The sequence below is a fragment of the Frankliniella occidentalis genome, unplaced genomic scaffold, assembly GCF_000697945.3.
Source record: "Frankliniella occidentalis isolate FOCC.00 unplaced genomic scaffold, Focc_3.1 Scaffold53, whole genome shotgun sequence".
NCBI classification, from domain to species: domain Eukaryota; kingdom Metazoa; phylum Arthropoda; class Insecta; order Thysanoptera; family Thripidae; genus Frankliniella; species Frankliniella occidentalis.
Genome location: NW_026267183.1, coordinates 887,346 through 903,164, shown reverse-complemented (window position 1 = coordinate 903,164; position 15,819 = coordinate 887,346). Strand labels below are relative to the sequence as shown.

The window sequence follows — 15,819 nt, the reverse complement described above, 5'->3', positions numbered from 1 at the left end:
GGGGCCACACCCTGGGGGGCGCCAGGCCCCGAGCCGGGCCCCAGTGGGGGCGGCGCAGGGCCCTGCTGCGGCGGGGCGAGCTGCTGCGGTGAGGGGATGTGCGGGGGCGGCGGGGGCCCGCCCGGCACACCTGTGCCCGTCGTGCTGCCGCCGTTCATCTGCACCACCGGGGGTCCGGGAGGGGGGTTGATGCTCATTCCAGATGACTTTTCAAGTTCTTGCTGAGTAGAATGAGAGAAGTTGCGTAAGGCGTCGTGCGAGCATTTTTTTTAAAAGTGTGACCCCTTCACTTTACCTGACCAGCCGCTGCTGACCTAGCGGCAACAACAACAACGACGACCCCACCCCCCTTTCCCACCCCTCTCTTTCACCCCTCGTCTCGTCTCGCGCCGGCAACGTAAAGATAGTTGCCTACAACGCCTAAAAAATAAAAAAAATAAAATGTTGTAGAATTGTAGGTGGGACAACACTTCCTTTACGCTAAACTAATATCTGAGATCTCACGTAATGTTTAAAATCTTCACATCAGTAAAAATAACTTTTTTCGAGATTCCTACATCCTATTGGGTTTCTATGTCCTAGAATAGACCTCTGGATTTGTTAAGTTCTACAATTCATCTCATGCTCATATGCAATAGGGTAAAGCAAAGGCAGATAGATAGCTTAGGTAGGCTTCCCAGTAGCCATACACAGTGGTCTGTCCAGGAGACTCCAGGCTTGCTGCTCCAGCGGGGGTTGCAGCACCCCTTTCGAACACACATTGAAACTTACCCGACTTAAATTCTGCGCTGCCTCACACCATTCTGACGCCGACGATTCAAAGAGAGAAACTGGCGAAAACTGCTCGAAGTGTGGAAAAACGCCAAAGTTAGATAAGTGAGATTCCAGTGGGGCTTATGACTCCCTACGATTTGACGACTGACAGAGGGCGGTGGTTTGGCGTTCAGACCACCCCCTTTTCACCCGGGACCCCGAGCATGGACCCCGAGCCCCTGCACTGCCCCCATCCTCACCAAGCCCCCCACCACCTCGCAGGAGGCAACGATCGATGGATGCGTGTAAATAGAGACTAAGTTTTGTTTATTTCATAAACATGCTTGCAGACAATCAAAATTAACCACGACTAAGCTTTACTGGTGAAACAGCATAAACTGGTGTTTTTCAATCATACGAGCACCGAGTATTTGGTGCTTCTCCTCAAAGTGTCCACACGGAAACACAGGCGAGGGCGGGGGCGGGAAGCCAGAGGGGAAGTGCAGAGAGGAGGGGGGAGGAGCAGCAGTCTGTACAACATTTTGACACTAATTGTTGGAGGTTGTTCTTTTTTTGTGCTGTTATGTTACCACCTTGTGAGAGCAGCGTCGTGTGGTGAAAGCGGGAACTATGCGGTTCAAATGTCAGCAGAAGCAGTCAACGACAACAACACTAACGAACTTTTGCTATGTTTTAGGACACTAATTTATTTTAGTTTCTTTTCAGTTATTTTATTTTCTTGATGTCGTAGAAACCATAAAGATGGCTGACATAGCACTCTTACGGAAATTAGACAGTGGTGATATTTTAAATGTTGTATCTGAAGTGAAGGTAACTCGTGTAAACATAACCAATTTGATTATGTCTTTTGAATTTGTATTGCCCTATACTTATCGTACTTGCTTGGTTTTCTAGGCCGCATTAACTGGCAAAGGACAATCTGAGTTAGCCCACAGAATTTTGCTGCGTGTTAGCAATTTGTGTATTGATACTTCGGGAGCTAAGAAGCCCGTCCTAACTGATGATTATGAAGCACTTGAACTGGCTTTACTATGTTGTAAAGCTATCAGTGCTGATGCAAGAAATGACGAAGAACTTCCAAAAAAGTCTCGCACGATAATTGCATTTTTCAATATTTATTCTCGGTTTTATGCAAATGTAAGTGAGGTGATTTCTGGTTTGTGAGTAATTAGATAAAGATTTATTGTTCTTTACTTTTTATCTTTGCAGAAAAACATTGAGTGCGCCATGAAATTTTTAGATGAAGTTCATCCTATTCTGAAGAAAATGTCTCCTTCAATGCTTGAATCAGATCTTAAATTCATTTACAACTTTGTCACAAAAACTTATAATTTAATTCTTACTGCCGCTGATAGTGTTTTCAAAGAAGACCCTAAAGCTCCGATATCTCCACTTGATCTGTGGGATCGTATGCTACTTATTAGCTCCTTATTAAACCCTGACAAATCATTTGCTCATGTTGTCTCCGTTTTAAAGATTATGAGTATGAAATACGAAAAGTGTCATGGGCTCAAGGAGGTAGAGAAATGTCAAAGTTTCAACAATGTATTGCTGGATAAATTGGTTTCATATACTATTATGTGTCCCAAGTTGGAGAGTAGAGAATCCATTGATCAAGTTTTTAGTACACTTGTTCTGATTTTACAACAATGCCTTCGAGTGAACATTAAAGCTGGATCATTTAACATGGAGTCAAATACACTATCTTGTTGGTTGAAGCTGTCATCCATATTCAGTGCTAAGTCAGGTCATGTAGAATGCTTTGAGCTCATAGCAAGAATTTTAAGACTTTTTCGTTCCCAACTTGGCACTCCTACAAATGAGGCACTGTTTACAAATGAAATTCAGTCCCTCTGTAAAATTTTTGAAGAGAAGAAACATAATATTTTGCCAGCTTTCTCCTGGGTTCTCTTTATTTGTGGTTGTATTGTCTGTGACAAATCAGTTTTAAAATATGCTGCTATGGAATCATTTTGCACATTGTCTTCGCTATCAGCCTTGAATAATTTTACTAAACTATTATCTGAGGTAATTACCTGTTGTGTTGTTAATAAACTGTTATCATTAGTCATTTTTTTTTTTTGTCCAATCAAGATTTTGGACCTCAGGTAACTTGATTTCTAAATTTTGATTTCAGCTCCTTTTGTCTTGCAGTAATGCAATATGTACGGGTGATCAGGGAGAAGTTTGTGCGCTGAAAAGTGATGTGTGTCTCGCATTTAAGTCACGAATGGCATTTACTGTACTTTGTTTGGATTTCCTGAAAGAGAAGAAGGAGAAATGGACTGAACTAATGCCTTTGATCGGGGACAGTTTTGAATGTTTAGAATCTATTCTGAAACAGGCTATTAATGGAAAATGTGTTAAAAGTGCTTCACTGGAAGGATCTCTGTGTACGTTTCTTGTTTTGCATTATTAATTATTTGAATCAAGAAAATTCATTCTACCCCCTTTTTTTTTGTTCCAATTATTTTACAGATGATAGTTATTGTTCTTTAGGAAGCGCTTGTTATAGTGCTGAGGACTGGGAACATGGACGATTGTATTTGTTGAAATCCCTTAGTTTTTACTACACAGAGAAAAGTCTCAGTAGTGCAGAACTTATGAAATTGGTTGGTATTCAATTTATGATTATTAAATCTGTTCATTGAGGGAATATGTTGGTATTGCACATCAGAAGTTAACTGTATAAATTCTCTCTTTCAAAGGATGCTGTCTTATCAAGGCTATCAATTTGTTCTGATAAGCAAGGTCATAGGAAGGAAGCCAAAGCTGCTGTTTTGCTCAACACTTTGCTGCATTTGAATAGCAGAACACCTCAACGTCTCTTTTACCTAGAACAGTGGTCTGGACTACAAAATGGAGATCCTACAGATGTGAGTGATCCTATATTTTTGTTTTCGTTAGAGTTGTGGAATGTTTTTGATACCGAATGATTATATGCTTAAATTTTCAGGCAAAAACAGCTGATCAAATTCTGAAGAGGCATCCAATTCTCCTGAAAACAATGTGTCCAGCATTTGTTTTGAATTTAAAGCTAATCCCTGAACTCTTGGTGTGGGAACTGTCATGCTATGTGAAACATAAGTATGGCAAAACAAAAAGTTTATCACCATCACCTATGCCACTTTTTGTGCAATCAAACCTTACTAACCCTTCATTCCTTATTTTGATTCTTTTCAGAATGGTCAACTCTAGTATCGTATTAAATGCATGGCATGCTCTGAAAGCATCTAATCCCTCCCCCCTCCATTTGATTGAAGGGTCAGCATTGGCTGGACAGGCGCTATTTTCTTGTAGTGATACAGTCGCATGGCATGATGTTATTTCAGCTTCCCTTTCCTCTTGGCTGTGTGAAGTAAGTGATTCAGTGAACAGTGAGCTATGAGTCTTGTTTTAATTTTCATTATACCATCAGACCTCACTTAAAGATTCAGAACACTAGGAATAATTCATTATTTTTTTCTTCTAACTCTCCAGATCAAAGATGAATCTAAAAGAGCTATAGCATTGTGTGCTATGGCTGTTCACTATCATGTGAAGTTTCTTATTATGGCTCAGCTGCATTTTGATGAAAATGAGGTATTGGAACTACTTAAATTTTCTTATCTGTTTACTTCTAGTGTCCTATTTCTGTACTAATCAGATTCCCCAATCTTTTCATGAATCTGTAGTCAAGTGTAGAGGAACGAACTATCTACTCCCGTAACCCTGCAACTGTAAGAAAACCTGACGATGTTATAGATCCAAAAGATGTGTGTCAGATCCGTAGCTCTTTCTCGAACCTTACCTTACACAGAGAGCAGGAGTTGATTGACCTCCTTGAGACGGCTGTGAACTATTGGAATGATTCTATGGAGGCGGTAAGTAAAATTTCTTTTCCACCTTCTATTTCTCTCTTAAAAAAAATTTCTATTTCAAAAGTAAATTTAATGAAAAAGGAAAAATTCTCTCTTCAACTAGGGTCTGAGTGTTGAAGATCATAATACTCATCAAGTTGTGTGGTTAAGTGGAGACTACCTATTGCAAGCTGCTTATCTATCCTCTCTGTGGGGTCATAATGCTGCCGCAGCCAAAGCATTTCAAGTCTGTCGCTTGTTTGCTCAGAAAATGCATCTTGATGATCTCCTGCTGCAAGGTTTGCTTCTTTTCACCCGTTTTAATTTTTATTATTTATGTCATTTGGAAATATTAATACTCTCTTCTCCCATAGCTTTATCAGGTCTAATGAGTACAATTGAAGTAAAACCTGAGAGTATTGCTGAATCAGACAAAGTTTTGAAACGTTTGAAGAGTCACCCAAAGTATCAATATCTGTCATTGGTCTATAGCACGAGCCGTGCTTTTCAGGCCCTTAGAACTAAGTCCTACCAAGAGGGTGTGAAGGCATTGAAGGATGTAATGGATTTAAAACCATCATCCTCTTCCGTTTGGTGTCATACTTATTCTATGCTTGTACAAGCTGCTTATTCTCTCGTTCCTAAAACAGAACTTGATAGTGGTTGCCGATCAGCCCGCCAGGGGCTGAGCCTTTCCATCCACTATGTTCAAGGTAAAAGACTGTCCCAATCACCTTTAGTATTTGCAGCTCTCATTCATCAAGCGCTCTCATCTGCATTATGGATTGGAAGATATTATCGGCAACACCAAATGCCAAGAGAAGCTAGATGCTTCCTTAAACCAGAATTAATGCTTGCTCTGAAGTTAGGACTCGCTACAAGGTTGCTATTGTCACAATAACATGGTCAAAATGATCTTGCTCTATATTTTGTTTTAATTGTAATTTCTTCACAGGGCTGCCGAATTCATAAGTGAGCTTGCTTTTGTAGACTTGGTGACTGAAAGTGTGGATGAAGCCAGATCAAAGATCGGTGACCTGGAAGGAATAATAGGGAATAGCCTTCAGAGCAGTACTACGAAAGTATGTCTTTAATTTTTTATGTTTTGATCTGCCACTAAATCAAATTCTTGTTTGGATTACATAACAGTAATTAAATTTGTAGGTCAATTCGGATGATGATCCTGATGATATGATTGATACTAAAGATCTAATTGCCCCAAAAGATACCCGATATGTTTTGGGAGCTAGTCCATCCCTTCAGATGAAAACGAGTCCCATGACTCACCATAAAATGTCTTGCAAGTGTTATTCTTGTAAAAACAGCTCTGTACAAAATGTGTTACTCATGTACATTCACCTGCAAGCAAAGACCTATATGTTTAACTTGGAAGCCCATAATTCAATGCAATTCTACAGAACAGCAGTAAGTACCTTTCTTAGATTAATTTTAAAAAAAATATTCTGTATGAGATCTCAAACATTGTAAATCTTGCAGTTCATAGCAGCTAAAAATGCTCTTAAAAGAGCCTCACAGAACCCACTATTAGAAGGTTCTCTACTGCATCAACATGACATAGCTTGCTCTGAAGTTCTACTATGGCTTGATTTTGTAGATTTGCTTGTCATGTACGAAAAAGATCATGATGCAAAGGTAAAAAATCAAAGGGTTCTGGACCTGGTTCAACATTTAAAAACTGATGATAAGCAGCTGTTATCTACTGTACTTGAGCAAAAGTTGTGTATATGCAAGATCTTGAAAGAGAAAGAGAAGAAAACAACAGGTATTCTTAAAGATTTTTTAATTTTTTTAAATGAATTGTTTACAGGCAAATTGTGGACTTATTCTTATTTATTTTATTAGATTCAGGTTCTCTCAACTCATCTGGCATTATTTTGAATCAATCCACCTCACCAAGAATAATTGTTGATACAACTCCCAGTAATACATACATTTCTTCATCAAATTTGCAAGAGAAGAAAAGAAAGCCATTAAAAGTTGTTTTAACTCCAAATACAGGTATATCACCTGTGTCGAATCATCAGTTTTTCACCCCTAAAGCACCTTTTGGTAACAGGGCTCTATTCAATGATAGTGATGATGATCTTTTCAATGATGATGAAACAGTCGCATGTCTACCCTCTAAAGAAAATGCATCTGTTCCTTCCAAGAAAAATGTATTGGTACCAAAAAAGAAAACTACTGCCAAAATCACAACCAGTCAAACTAAGGAAGTAAATGCTGTCAGTAAAGCAGCAAGATCTTTGGAGGTACCCAAAGTCAAAGCAGATGGCATAGCTGAGAAGAATGTTTCTGCATTGTCAAAGACCAAATTGTCTTCATCCAGCAATACTGAAGGTTTAACAGCACGTTCAAAGCGGGCTGTACCAGGAGCAAGCTTAAGTACTGTAGAAAATTCTAAAGCTAGAAGCTCCAAAACAACAAAAACTGATTCGTCCGTTGGAACCAGTCAAACCACCACCCGTGTGACACGCCAGAAAAAAAAATGATTGAAGTGGAAGTGTAAGGGCACCACCTCTTGTATAATTGGTTGTGATTTGTGCAAAATGTGATCTTAGAAATTAAGAAGTTTACAATTTCTTTACTTGAATGGGTAAAGGATAACACAAAACTTTGTATAATTATAAAATGTTATTTCGTCTGAGTTTTTAAGTACATTTTTTAAATACATTTTGAATTTAATGAACTGAGACTTGAATTGTCTTTGATAACCTTCTTCCATTTGATTGTGGCCCCACTGCTCTGGCACACCCATCAGAGTGGAGAACCCCATGCTCGAACGGACTGCAGCCGCAAGAGCACAAATGATGCTGTTAATACTTTGATGAGACGATATGTATGGTCTGCACCAAATGGACAATATTTTTGATGCTCATTCAGTTGTGGAAATAGATTCCTTTTTCTGTCAACAATTGTACTCATCACGGATAGGCAAACATTTTGAACTAGGGCACTTTCACGCCTGCTAAAAACATCATGTTTGATATCAAATGAAGCTGTTCTGATTTCTGTGTTAAGGTGGTGATTTGCCAAAGCACAGACTTCTACAACACCTTGAGAAGGGTAAACAAAACCCCCACAAGTTTTTCGTAGTAAAACCAATGTAGGATTGTCTTGAATATAAGTCATTTGAAGACCTTCAATGCAAGAATTACAATTGAGAATATCTGCAACTCTTTTCACTGTATGAACTAGCACAAGCTGTGAAGCTCTAAAGCGCTGAAGCTCATTTTGAAGAAGAACTGGATAAAAAGTCAGGTAACAAGGCAAAGGTGGTGTATTTTCTGGTTTCATAACTGGCTTTAAAATAGTTAAACCACTTTTCCTAGCATTGGCCACATCTTGAGAATCCAGCCACCAAAAACTGTCAACCTTGACCAAATTTTCTGTAAAGGCAACTCCTTTTTCTTGAAGCAATACAGAGTAAGCATACGAAAACTTGCTGAGAGTTGGGCAGTCTTCCCAATTTAACTTGGAGCGTATTTCTATGAATAACAGTTCTAGCCCATTTAAATTAAATTCTGTCATAGCTTTTCGTCCTATTTTTGGTAAGAGCTCTAGAATAGAAAGCAAGTTCATATACAGGCAGACAAATGGGCCTTTACAATTTGTTGCAAATATACCTTGACCTGTCCTATCTCTCAGTACAAATAAGTAGTTCAAAGCTTCCACAATGCTCTTCTTCCATTCAAAGAACGTAACCTTGGGAGAGTTGGTTGGATTAAGCAAGTCTACAATTTTGTTTATTGTTCTAATGAAGCATACTGTGGATTCACATCCGGAAAACTGCGGAAGCATCAAGGATGTTGAACAACATTCAATTGCATTAGCAACATCATTGGTAAACACTTGCGATACTAGTTTTTTTCTCATTAAACTTTTATCCCAGTACCAGGTTGCTATTTGGTCTGCCTGTTCTGATGATCCTGCTTGAGTTTCTTGGACTTTCACAAGTTCTGTGAAGTACTTCCAGCTGATGGCTCCACCCTTTTCATCAACCATGAGGACGACTGATGCCCATGTGTGCCTTAACAAATCTAAAATGTGTAAAGAATCAAATATTACAAAAACATCCATGAGTCCATCAGCTGGGTGAGGAAATGAGGTGGAGGGATATGGTAAATCTTCAAAAGAAATTCCAAGACTCTCAATAGTTCGCCGACTGTTGACACTTGCATCCAAGAGTAGTGCTACAGCTACACTGCCCATGTTATAAACCCTCCACAGGCATTCCAAAATAACATTTCCTCTCTCTTCAGGTGATAAGGTATCAATTAAAAAATAAGCTAATGGAATCCTCCATTTCCTTCCAGGATTAAGAGGTACAAGCATAAGGAAAAGTGCGCTTTGAGCTAATGGCAGATTTTCTGAGTAGTTTTGCACCTCTAGATCACCGGTAGTGCCATAATCAATGTGTCCTCTCACCTCAATGTCTTCAAATGATGAGGCTGCACACAAATCAAATTCTCCTACAACAATACAGGTGTTCAGAACAGTATTTTCACACTTCTGAATTTCATCTTTCAACATCAGAAAAGCCTCACTACTCCAGCCTGGTAACCCTAGGCCCATGTTATACCAGGTTCGAGTAATGGAAGGGGTAGGTATAGGTAGCTCATACAATTCTTTAACCATGTGATAAGCCTCAGATGAGTAGAAAAGTAGTGTTTTAGCAAAAGTTTTCATCACAGGTGTTAGCTCCAAATCTGTAGCTTTTGGATCATGTTGAATACTTTCGTGAAGGGAATGTCCAAGAAGCGACCTTAATACATTGATAGCTTTGGAAGAAAGAAGATCCTGAGTTTCCAGATATCGGACAACCTCATCTAAATTAGATGGAATAAGTTTTGAGTTTGTTTCATGTTTCTTTTTCTTCTTTACTTCTGAATCTGTCCCCAATTCTTTAGCTTTTTCTTGCTGGGACAACTTTTCACATGCTTTACCAATTTTTTCAATAACTCTTATATTTTTCTGTCTTAACATTCTCATTCTCTTTCTCAAGATCACTCTTTCCAAGTATGCTTTGTTAAATTGTGCCAATAGGTCTTCTCGTGGTGCATTTTTGTCCACGGTGATGTGCTCCAGTAAGTAACCATATTTTGAATTGGCGTGAGGAGTTTTGTCATCCTTTTCATCGTCGTCATCGTCGTCCTCATTTTCTGTAGGCTCAATATTATTGTCACAAGGAATATTGTTGTCGCTTGTAGTGACAATTTCTTCTATTTCCATTAACTTAAGTGAAATCAAATGACAGAAAATTATTAGATACGGTTTGAACATAGAACATACAATATTATAATTAAATTATGTAATTAACATGGGTTACCTCATGACTTTGACCCAATAGAAGCGAAGGAACAGCTTCCTCAATGAGTTCCACAGATCCGCCGGCATCATTCAGGGCAAAATCATCTCTCTTAAAGTGAAGTGAGCATATTAGATCGTCATCACATGGCTCCCACAAATCATCACTTATGGCTTCATTTAAGGCCACTGTCCACAAAGACTTCAGATCCGTATTGGTAGGAAAACTAAAGCAAAAGAACATTGACAAAAACTATAGCGACAATGGAAAACTTACTGTAGCAGACGACATATATATTTTCCTGGTTAAGATTTATAGATTTATTTTATCACATGAATATGTAATGAATAATTTTTGTTTTTACAATAGAATTTTAGATATACATTTTTTTAATTGGTACAAGAGAAACACAAACAAAACAATGACCTCACCTGTGAAAGGTAATACTGGTGCTAGTCTCATCACAACCTGACCGACAACCTCTAACGCAACATACATTAGCACTTGCCATGGCTCGCACTAAATATAGAGTATCGGTTCGAAAAGTAAGACGAAGGAAACGATATCGTAACTGTTCATTTTCTGAATTAACCCAAGAACAGTTCTTCTAGCAGGAGACTAATTCTGTTTGTTTGAAATCTGAGATAAGTACCAACAAAACAGAACGAAAAAAAACTTGAAAAGATTCTCACTCTATTTTCAATGCTTTTGCTTTTTTTTACATTAAGGGTTGTGATCCTAAATCACATTTTAAGAGTAAACTCAGTGTTATTTTTTAAAATTAAAAGTCATTCATTTTGTGACGGGCCAAAATAGACACGAAAGTTTGGAGTTGTTGGTAGAAGTGCATACCTTCGCATAACAAACAAATTTGAAAATTGGCATGAAAAAGCCGGTGCGTGCAGTTCGGTCAGAAGATGTTGCAGGCAGTTTGGAACAACAAATCACAATAGAATTGCTGTCTTCGACCTTGTCAAAAGCTTAAATAATTCGGTGACCTAATTATTTATGCCTATCTTGTGGTAAGATATCATTTTGCATGTGTCTATCACGATGTTTGTTGTTGCACTTTTGTGACAAAACGTGTCGGAGGTCTGCTGCACGTTGATAACCCCATTTTTACCCTTATTCATTCCTCACCTGGAAAATAGTATCACATTCAGTTATGTGAAACAACCAAAATATGCTTAATAATATCCGTTTTCCGAAGTTCTTGGTTTGTTGCTTACTTTTGCAACGCGCTAATTTTTGGGTGGGTTTGTGTACTTTCACTTGTAAGATCACGTTTTTGTATCTAAGCAATTTTTTTCTTTTATTCTGCTGTTGTTATTTGTATAGCACATGTGTGCCTAGTTTGACTCCTAGATTCATCCTTGTATGAGTTGTGCCTGATAAGATTCTGTTGTTTTACCGTTTGTTTTGTGAAGGATACCTTTTACTCTGTACAGCTGTCAATGTAGTGCCCTTTTCTTGACGTAGGTCATCATTGTACATTTGGTCAAATTAAATTTTAATTTAATTATTAGTTTCTATTATTTAGTGTTGTAGGAAGTAGAACAATGCTTCGTAATAGCGCCACTCTTCCTCTCTTGCTTTGTGTAATATTCTTTTAATTTTCTTCTTTATACATTCCAATGCAGATATTTTTCTCCAATCATGCCTGAACGAATTACCTCTTGTCCTGGTGGATTACCTTTACCAGGTGAAAGTCCTACTCCTCAACAACGAAGGGCGCCAAATATTAGCTCCCTCTTTCGCTCACAGTCTATTCATTCATTACCACCATCAGAAGTGGAAGAGTCACGAAGAAGCAACTCAAAACTTGGAAGGTTTGCAAATTTTATGGAATTTCAATTCAGATTAGGGCTTAGGTTAATGGTATATGATGTGCAATAGAGGCTACTAAAAACTCGTATCCAATATTGCTTGAGTTGCCATTTTGATAAGATTTTCTTTTTCTATCTTTTTAATACTCAACCAACCAATAAATTCCCTTTCTATATCATTAAACACAATATTTGAATCTAAACATACATTATTTCTGCCTCCAATTTATCCCCAATATTAGTTGAATTTTCTGTCATAAGTGTCCTTTTTTGTAGTTTTGTTACTTTGAGTAGCTTGCAACTCACTAGAATAATAGTTTGTGTGTGCATGCATGTGTGTGTATTTAAGTTCACTTTTATGCAATCAACACTCCATGAAATTATTGTTGAATCATATATTATTTTGTGCTCATAAATATTAATCGTCTTTAATTTAATTTTCCAGCAGCAGAAAATTGTCATCTGACAGAACTCCTGTCACTCATTTTTGTACCCCTAAAAGAAGAAGCAGTTCTCAAAATATGGTGACCAGAAGTAGCACAGGCACTGCTCGCCGAGTCCTTGACTCTTCTCACCTAAATTCAAGAGCTTCAACTCCTCTTGCCACACCACTTCAGAGACATCGTAGTGAAGCTAGCTTGCTACCTCCACCTTTGACTCCCAATGGTCATATTCCAACACCAGCCCAACTGGCAACACCTGAATGCTATAGCCGTGTACGGCTCGATACTCCTACACCCCGAAGACGCCCTGGCAATGATGTGTCAGGGATTGGTGAGGAATCTAGCCTTACTGTTGGTGTCAGAGTAAGACCCCTTAATCAAAAGTGCGTTTATCTGCCTAGAGGCAGAATACAATAAATGTTTTATACGTATGAGAATATTTTATTTTTGCTTCTGTTCAGATTGAGGGATTTAATTTTGTTTCTTTGTTTCGTTCTTACAGGGAGGAGAATGATTCTTCTGTTATAAGTGTTGTCTATGTTGCCGCAAATGAAGTACAAGTAACATGTGATGCGGGTGCAGGAACTACTCACAGATTCAGTTATGACCATTGCTTTGCATCAGATCCACTCTCAGCCAGTTATGCATCCCAAGCAACAATATTTAATTCAATGGTACAACCTCTTATTGACAAGGCTTTTCAAGGATATAATGCATGCCTCTTTGCCTATGGCCAAACAGGCTCTGGCAAAAGTTACAGGTAGTTTACCTATTCTGAGTATATTTTCCTTCTTTTTCATCTCCCCCCCCCCCTCTTTTTAGTAACATGTATGTTTGTTTCAGCATGATGGGCCATGACACCGATTGTGTGAATGGAACTATGAGCTATGATGCTGGTATTATTCCTAGATTTTGTCATGAGGTGTTTGAGCGAATATTGTCTTCAGACAATTCCCGAGTAACAATTACAGCAGAAATAAGCTACTTTGAAATTTACAATGAGAAAATTCATGACTTACTGGGTGGAGCCACTATCGGATCATCAGCTGGAATGTCTGCTTCTGATCCAAATGGTAGGCGACCCCCTTTGAAAGTTCGTGAGCATCCACAAGATGGTCCCTATGTTGTTGACCTGTCAGTTCATGGTGTGGAATCATACAGCGACATTCAGGTAAGTAAAAATTCAGCAGTAGTTGCTTGACAGATTAAAATTGTTTAGACTCCACCATCGGCCCAATCAATCAATCAATTAGTTGGAAGAGAATTTTTCTAATTTTATGAACTTATGGTTAGGGATGGCTTGCTGTTGGAAATAGTCAGAGAGCTACTGCAGCAACTGGTATGAATGAGAAAAGTTCCCGGTCTCATTCTATATTCAGTGTCATCTTGACACAAACTCACCCTCATGTAAGTAATTTTGTCTTCTTTTCCATGTGTTACTTATAGTGACAGCCATTCTAATTTTCATTTTTGAATATTGTTGTAGGGTGATGTTGAACTGAGTCGTCGTAGCAAAATCAACCTTGTTGACTTGGCTGGTAGTGAGAGGGTCTCTCAGACTTGTGCTAGTGGTGACAGACTAAGGGTAAGTTCAGTAGTGGTTCCTCATCAATACTTCTGTAAACAATCAATTCCTGAAAGGGAATTTCTTCTGATGAGCACATTCGTACTTTCAGGAAGGGGTCAGTATTAATAGATCCCTGCTTACGCTTGGCAAAGTCATTGCTGCCCTTGCCGAAAACGCTGGAGGTCGGCGTCGAGGATTTGTACCTTATCGAGATTCCGTGCTCACCTGGCTTTTGAGGGTGAGTGATGCTAAGGAACAACATATTTGGGTGTTGCTCTGGGTGTTCTTTAGTGCTGTCCCTATTCAACCAATTTAGTGTTGTAGAGTGGGTTGGGTACACCACACTCAATGTAGCACAACTTGCCAAAAACTTCTGCGCAAAAACTTTTCCAAACCCAATCTAAGCATCATGGCCAGTTGCAACATTTCTCCTTTTTTAATTGATTTTTTTCCTTGATTCGAAATGTACCAATTTTTCAACACTCGCCAATTAGTGTGCCATCACATATTAGACAAATTAAGGGATGAATTATGAAGTGGATGTGTGTACTTAGTTATTATCTTTATTAACTATATATTGAAATTTTGCACTTTGTACATTCTCATACGGGAGAAAACTCTTCACATCCTCAGTATTGGTTATTAATTGAATAATATTTACCTTACAATTATTTACCTTAATCCAAATATCCAATTTTAGAGAAGTGCACATCTCTGAAAATTCAGATTGGCATATTTCTTCTACTCTATTAGGAACTGTGATGTAACACCATTCTTGGGCCAAGAGACATTGTACTGACTTCGTGTAGTTTTGATTTGACTAGAATTTTTCTTTTACTTTGAAGCTGACTGATCAAAGTTACTAAATGTCTCTTAATTGTTTTTATTTGTTTGCTATTTAAAGAGTTACTGAACACTGTCAGATAAAGCCAACAAAGTTATGGCCAAATATTAGGTTTCTTTGTTTGTTTGGTATTTTATTCAACCCTTAATCCAAAATTAGATATTTCCCCTAATGTTTTAACAATAAAAAATGGTGAAGTAAGATAAGCTGCTTTCAGTCTTAGAATATAGAGGTCAGTACAGCTGCAGCTCGACTTGTTGCTTCTGTTACCAAGGTTTTGTTAACATAGCCAATCTATGTTTTGTTCTCATATTTTCCCCACAGAATTTACATTGCATAAGATGTCTTTTGTCTTAGCAAAATTTTCATTTTATGCTACACTGTGGTTTATGGTACAATTATGAATTACTTGGTATTTCTAATTTTCAGTCTAGGTATAAAATAGTGACGTTAAATACAAAAGTTGGCCCTTCTTTGAAAAATAATTCTGACACTGTGTGCAGTATCATTTCTTTCAACCACTTATCAGTAAAATTCTAAAGCATCTAAACAAATGCATTTTTATAAATCTTGTCACTTGTTTCAACCTTTTGAATACCTTACTTGTTAATCTAATCTAAAATTTAATCTTATATCTTCTCTCTCCACTCTATTTTTGCTTCAGTCTTTATGTTGAGTCTGCAAGCTTAGATTTTGTCTTGCCACTGTCATCTTTGCAGTCCGTTTGATGAGTGGATTCATTATGGTTGGCATGCTCCTCCTCCTCCTCAATGAGCACTTCTGAGTTCTCCTGTGACTTCTGCCGAATGTATGAGCCCAGCTTGCGCCTCTTGTTTTCCAAACAGATTGGGCAAGGCTGGTTCTGCTTTTTCTGCTCGAGCTTCTTCTGCTTATTTGCTTGGCGATGCTTTTCAGCAACTGTAACATAAGACACAAAAAAATTCTTAAGCAGACTGGTCTTGAACTTGAATCGTTGATATTTCAATCGGGAAATTGGTACGCAGGTTCGTAACCCAACGTCGCCCACGTCTCAAGACGGAAGATGAGATGCTGTAAGCAAGCTTGGCCTCATTACCCGAAATACCCATTGAACGTCCCCCCCACATACAGGGAGGAGAATGATTCTTCTGTTATAAGTGTTGTCTATGTTGCCGCAAATGAAGTACAAGTAACATGTGATGCGGGTGCAGGAACTACTCA

General features: G+C 38.4%; 3 protein-coding genes across 7 annotated transcripts in view; 2 read left to right on the top strand and 1 right to left on the bottom strand.

Annotated features, from left to right (window-relative positions):
* Positions 1-1,360: 1,360 nt before the first annotated feature.
* LOC113210949 (uncharacterized) lies at positions 1,361-7,320 on the top strand. The gene is made up of 16 exons (XM_026429152.2): positions 1,361-1,584; positions 1,669-1,911; positions 1,984-2,802; positions 2,912-3,167; positions 3,253-3,386; positions 3,483-3,650; positions 3,731-3,861; positions 3,958-4,132; positions 4,255-4,356; positions 4,449-4,637; positions 4,738-4,912; positions 4,988-5,495; positions 5,569-5,695; positions 5,778-6,038; positions 6,111-6,396; positions 6,477-7,320. The coding sequence occupies exons 1-16, from the start codon at positions 1,516-1,518 to the stop codon at positions 7,121-7,123; spliced, it is 4,290 nt and encodes a 1,429-aa protein (XP_026284937.1). The 5' UTR covers positions 1,361-1,515; the 3' UTR covers positions 7,124-7,320.
* A 3,474-nt stretch (positions 7,321-10,794) lies between these two features.
* The window catches only part of LOC113210925 (kinesin-like protein KIF14), a 20,187-nt gene continuing 15,162 nt past the window's right edge, over positions 10,795-15,819 (top strand). For 2 of the 4 annotated variants that reach the window (XM_052267527.1, XM_052267525.1), the window contains exons 1-8: positions 10,795-10,961; positions 11,580-11,768; positions 12,211-12,591; positions 12,711-12,968; positions 13,052-13,379; positions 13,502-13,615; positions 13,695-13,793; positions 13,885-14,013. In XM_052267527.1, coding sequence (XP_052123487.1) covers positions 11,596-11,768; positions 12,211-12,591; positions 12,711-12,968; positions 13,052-13,379; positions 13,502-13,615; positions 13,695-13,793; positions 13,885-14,013 — 1,482 coding nt within the window. In that variant the 5' untranslated portion in view covers positions 10,795-10,961; positions 11,580-11,595. The remainder of the gene's footprint in view (positions 10,962-11,579; positions 11,769-12,210; positions 12,592-12,710; positions 12,969-13,051; positions 13,380-13,501; positions 13,616-13,694; positions 13,794-13,884; positions 14,014-15,819) is intronic. The other 2 variants (XM_052267526.1, XM_052267529.1) reach the window with 2 other exon arrangements.
* LOC113210953 (uncharacterized) overlaps positions 14,321-15,819 on the bottom strand; it is a 5,581-nt gene continuing 4,082 nt past the window's right edge. For both annotated transcript variants that reach the window (XM_052267536.1, XM_026429158.2), the window contains one exon: positions 14,321-15,537. In XM_052267536.1, coding sequence (XP_052123496.1) covers positions 15,287-15,537 — 251 coding nt within the window. In that variant the 3' untranslated portion in view covers positions 14,321-15,286. The remainder of the gene's footprint in view (positions 15,538-15,819) is intronic.

Bases quoted from the DNA above. Each gene is read 5' to 3' on its own strand.
- LOC113210949 (XM_026429152.2), top strand. From the start codon at position 1,516: ATGGCTGACATAGCACTCTTACGGAAATTAGACAGTGGTGATATTTTA. The intron at 1,912-1,983 runs GTAAGTGAGGTG...TTATCTTTGCAG, and splicing joins ATTCTCGGTTTTATGCAAAT to AAAAACATTGAGTGCGCCAT. The intron at 3,168-3,252 runs GTACGTTTCTTG...ATTATTTTACAG, and splicing joins TTCACTGGAAGGATCTCTGT to ATGATAGTTATTGTTCTTTA.